This window comes from Callorhinus ursinus, unplaced genomic scaffold (genome assembly GCF_003265705.2).
Source record: "Callorhinus ursinus isolate GAN/ISIS: 27379988/994484 unplaced genomic scaffold, GSC_fseal_2.0 scaffold9, whole genome shotgun sequence".
NCBI lineage: Eukaryota > Metazoa > Chordata > Mammalia > Carnivora > Otariidae > Callorhinus > Callorhinus ursinus.
Window position 1 is genome coordinate 49,722,742 of NW_027397071.1, and position 5,088 is coordinate 49,727,829.

At 52.8% G+C, this 5,088-nt stretch overlaps 1 protein-coding gene across 1 annotated transcript in view; it reads right to left on the reverse strand.

Annotated features, from left to right (window-relative positions):
* LOC112824047 (inactive tyrosine-protein kinase transmembrane receptor ROR1) overlaps positions 1–2,201 on the reverse strand; it is a 499,173-nt gene extending 496,972 nt beyond the window's left edge. The window contains exon 1 of the mRNA XM_073896619.1: positions 1,684–2,201. Coding sequence (XP_073752720.1) covers positions 1,684–1,774 — 91 coding nt within the window. The 5' untranslated portion in view covers positions 1,775–2,201. The remainder of the gene's footprint in view (positions 1–1,683) is intronic.
* Positions 2,202–5,088: the final 2,887 nt, after the last annotated feature.

Below are 5,088 nucleotides of genomic sequence, written 5' to 3' on the forward strand. Positions count from 1 at the left end.
TTTAAAAGCAGGTGACTAAAGAAAGGTCCACTCCCCCCCCCACCCCCGAGATCCAAAAGCAACCGCTGTTGAAAGGTTATATATAAGTAAAAGAAGTTGAGAGAGGATTATTACCAAATTAATCAAGGACCCAAGCTAAGAGCCCTTCCCTTATTATCTCCACCTCAATTTGCTGGGCAACTAGGCAGCATGGCCCAGTTTTTACTTTTCACCCAGGTGTTGTGGCATGGAGCCAGATGTTTGGCATCCCTGAAGGAAGCAAACATCCATGAGACCAAGCTGTTTACATTTCATTAGTATTTTTCATCAGGAAGGTGCACTCCCTGCTGATGTACATCTTAATTACAATTAGGAGCTCTATTTACCCGGAGGAGCCTCTAGATTACCACAACCACACTACGGGATCAATTACAGAATATTTCTCAGAAAATGTGGTTCTCACTTCCCCAAACTCAACTCTAAGAAATCAAAATTCACACACAACTTCTTTCCAGTGTGTGTTCCTACCGCGAAAATTATGAGCTTGATTTTAGTAAAAACTAATTCTGTAGCCATGGTCTAAGTAAGCAGTGAACATATCTTTTCCCCTCAACTGCTAAATAGCCCAAAGTCTTTTCTTTTCCAAAGCACAGCGCTAACTTAAAAATGAAAGATGCATGATGAAAGAGCAGAAACCTATTTATCTGCACCGGTTTGGGCTGGGAGTGGGGGAGGGCAGAATCCAGGGACTCCAGCACCCCCTCAAGGGATGCATGTTAAAAGTGAGGCCCCCAAGACCCCGGAGACTTTACTCAACTTTCCCCCTCCAACCTCCAAAGAATGAATCGGTTGTCTCCACAGGCGCAGCCGGGCTCTTCCCTCTCATTGTGTACCGGCTCAGACGCAGCAAGGATCCAAGCTTCCCGCAGCGAACTAAGACGCTCGGGCTTTCGGTGGAGTCTTTCTCTAACTGTTGCAATTGTCTTTGGAGATTACCAAAATCAAGTATGCATTAGATGGCTTTTCCCCCCTTGCGTGTAACACACACGCACACGCACGTGCACGCTCAGAGCACTGGAGCCACAGGCCGCCTCTGACAGCACATTTTGCACAAAGTGGCGGCGACGGCGGCAGCGCACACGTTGTGGCCTCCATCGTGAGCCTCCGGAGGCCGGAGAGCCGGGGGCGGCGGATCTGTGAGGCCGCCCGAGCCTCGGGAGGCCAGGGCTTTTGTCTGGGTCGGTCTGCGGGCAGCCTGGGCTTTCCAGGCACCGCTGAAAATACAAACTCCCTCCTGGACCGCGCCTTCCGGGATGGCTGCTACTTGGGGGCTCCGTAGACTTGCCTGAACACCGGTTAGGGCGCTTTAGGGGTCCAGCGAGAGACAGGGGGACCAACGGCTCGGAGGTGCCCCCATCGCCCCATACCCTCCTACCCCTCCGCACTTCCTGTCAGCGCTGACAACTGCTGCTGGGCGCCGAGGAGGAAGCCCCCGGGCGCACCCCCGGACCGCAGCGGGGCTCCCGGGGCAAATCCTCGCCCGCCTCCCCGGCGCCCGGAGTCCCGCTTGCGAGACCCCCGACGGGTCTCCGGCCGCCCCGCTCCCGGCGGGCGCGGTGCTCCCTGGCTGCCCAGCGCCGGGCGGCCGACCGGAGGGTCGCCGGGGACCGAGCGGGCCCCGGAGCCGGCGGATGCGCCTCTTACCTTGGGCAGCGGCCCGGCGCGCAGCCAGCAGCAGCGCGGCCAGCAGCGCCAGGAGCGGCGGGCGCGCCCCGCGGCGGCGCGGCCGGTGCATTCCTCCTCTCGCGGCGGCGGCGGCGGCGGCGACGGCGGCTCCCAGGCCGCGCGCAGAACATCCACGGGCTCTGCCCGGGGTCCCGGCCACCTCGTTCCGGCCGCTCTCCGCGCAGGATGCCGGGGGCGTCTGCAAAGTTCTTTGTCCCTCTAAACCTGCTCCCTCGCTCCGCCCGGCCGCCTCTGGATCCCGTACGCGCGCGGGTCCCTCCTCAGCCCTCCGGCTGCAGCCTCGCCTCCGCCGGCCGGTCAGTCCCGGGCTGTTGGTGTCGCACTCGAGTTCCCCCGGCTCGGACTCTGAGCAGAGCGCGCCCTACGCCCGGGGGCTGCCGTCCCGGGGCTCCCTCGGTGGCCGCTGCGGCGGCTCCTCCCGCTCCGCGCGCTCGCTCTCTGGCTCTCAGCCTCCCTCAACTTGTCACTTTCCACCAACTCTCCAGGCCGGCGCCGGAGCCCGACCAATGGCAGACGCGGGCCCAGGCCGGCGACCCAGCGCCCTCTGCTGCCGTCTCTCAACACCCGCACCCTCCCTGACTTCCAGAACCTTGTCGCTCCCGCGCCTCCCGCAAACCCACCCCTCCTCCCCCACCGCGCCTCAAACCGGTGGCCGGACCTGGGGGGCCCTCGAGACCGTTTGACAGAGGGGGACGCCGAGGCTCAGGGAGACTTGTCCCGACTCGCAAACCAGTCCGTGGCTGAATGGCTCCGTTAAGGAGACCCAGATTCTAGCAGTCTCAGCTCTGCCACTGTTAGCTAGGTGCTTCTGGGTAATAGAACATTTACTGATACCAGTTTCCCTTTTGATTTCCTCTTTGACACTAGTGATTTATGTTTTCCCATTTTGTCTTTAATTTCTAGTTTCGTTGTATTGAAATCAATTTCATCTGTACCGCTTCCTTTTGGAGATGTGTTGAGGATTTCTCTGTGGTCAGTTTTTGTCAATGTCCCATGGCCTCTTGAAGAAAGGTGTTTTTCTATCTTCAGAATGTGGAGATAGCTACCTCAATTTGATCTTCTTTACATTTATGTTATTTAGGTCTTCTGTATCTCTGCATATTTTTTTGTCCAGCTGCTCTACCATGGGCCAAGGGATCATTAAAAGTCTCCTACTAACAGTATGTTTTGTCTGGGTCTCCTGCTTAAGTGTTACGAATCTGGGGATACATAAAAACACAGGACAGTTTGACTTTCCCTGCGGAGAGGCACATTGGTCATATAAAGTGGTGAGTACCTGCTGTGCTCCAGGCCCTGCTTTATTTAGGCTCTGAGGATGCTAGAGCCATAGGACAGCCGTCAGTTTTGCCTTAGAGGAATACCAAAAATCCAGTCTAGGACACTTACTTACTGAATACTTCCTGCTTTGTGTGCATTTGCTCATCAATCTTCCACTGGCTTTTTTTTTAAAGTCATTTCAAATTTTTATGCCTCTGTGTACTTTTACATAGATTGTTCCCATATTCCAGTTTTAGAAATTGAATTGCAAAAAGAGAGTACCTGACTTGTCAGCAGTCTCACAGCCAATGGGTGGCCAAGCTAGGACACAGGGTCTTTACCATGACAGGGCTAAAAGTTCCTGACTGGAACCGGGCATAGAGCAAGCACTGGGTCAGTGGCGGTGGTCATCATTGCTGCAGCAATCACCTCGAAGAAATCAGCTTTAGGGTTTTATAATGAGCAGTCACCATATGGAGGGCAAGGACCTTATGGCCCAAAGTACGTCCAGCAGGTCACAGACTCTACACACGCAGCCCTCTGCCTTCACGCAGGTGAATGATGAACCCATGTGGGACAAACAGTCACTTATTCGTCTCCAAGATTGCAGGGCAAGAGTGTCCCCAGCTGCCTCGGTTGCTTTCCTCCTTTCTGTCACCCTGACCTGAGGTCAAGGAATGATAGACAGAGAGGCCCCGGGTCAACCAGTTCATTGCCCAAATAGGTTCATCCTCCAAGTTTCTCTGCCTGAGACCCATTCAGTCCTGTCTCAAATATCTGGTCACTTGCCTGAGGAACTTACTGCACAAGGTTCTCTTGTTAGGAAACTGTCTTTGATGGTCAGTCTCAATATACTATGGTCCGGAATCAGAGGAAATTTGGTGACACTGCGCTTTGGTGAACAATCTCCCATGGTCTACAGTACAACACACAGTTGCCAGACAAGGGGCCTTTCCTGTCCACCCACCCTGCCCCCACCCCCACCCCCCACCCCACAACTGCTTGTCCCAGGTATCTTAGGTAACAGACGGCTGCCAGTGCTGAGTATACAGAACTTAATGGCACTTTTATCAGTACTTAAACCTCCCAGGAACTTAATCACAGAATCATAGACGTGAGGAATGTGACAGCTGGAACAGGCCTTGGAAATTAACTAGTATACCCCCTTCAACATTTTATAAAAGAGAAATGTGGGACTCGGGGAGGTGGAACGTCCTTGGCCAAGGTCACACAGCTGGTCAGAGTCAAAACTGGAACCTACATCAACCACTCCAGACCTGGGTAAGCACTCCCTTGGGCATCCCAGATCGCTTCAAGTTTGGCTATAACACACTGGTTTCCAAACAGGTTAGAAAAGGCTCTTCCTGTTTTGTTTTGTTTTTTAAAGGACAAAGGAAATATTTATGCAAGTTCAGTAAATGCCAGTGCTTAGGACCAGGCTGCTGAGGCTCATGCTGCAGTTTTTCTGATCTCTGCTGAGTGACTGTGGACAAATATTTTAGTCCCTCTGTGCTTTGGTCTTTCATCTGTAAAACAGTGATGATAATAATAGTACCTGTTCCATACTGTTGTGAACTTTAAATGAGTTAACTTACAAAAAGCGCTCCTATGAGTATCTCACACAGACTGGGCACTTAATAAATGCTAGGCGTTATTATATTGTTATCATATTATTTACATACAACGGCTTACTTAGGCCATCAAAATTCCTATGAAGTTGGTCTTGTCTCTATCTTTTACAAACAAAGAAACTAAAGTGAAATGGGGTTAAGAAACTTGCCCAAAGTCACAAGAATTAAGGCAAAAGGGGAGGACTCAAGCCTAAGTCACATCTCTCTCTGCACAATACTCAAGTGGTGGGATGTTTGAAAAACTATAGGCAATCCACAGGTTCCTCTTGTGGGTCTTCAGCGGCCCTGCCCTCTCCCTTAACCAAGCCAGTGATGGATACAAATGGATTAAAGAGTCCAAGAGGAGCCACTCTCTTTAGAGGGCTCTACCTCAGGCTCTAAGGTTCTTCTGGAGGCTCTTGCTGCTTAGGGAGGCAGTCATCTCCCCTGGCCTCTCCCACCAGCACATACATGGATGGCTCTGTTTATTATCACC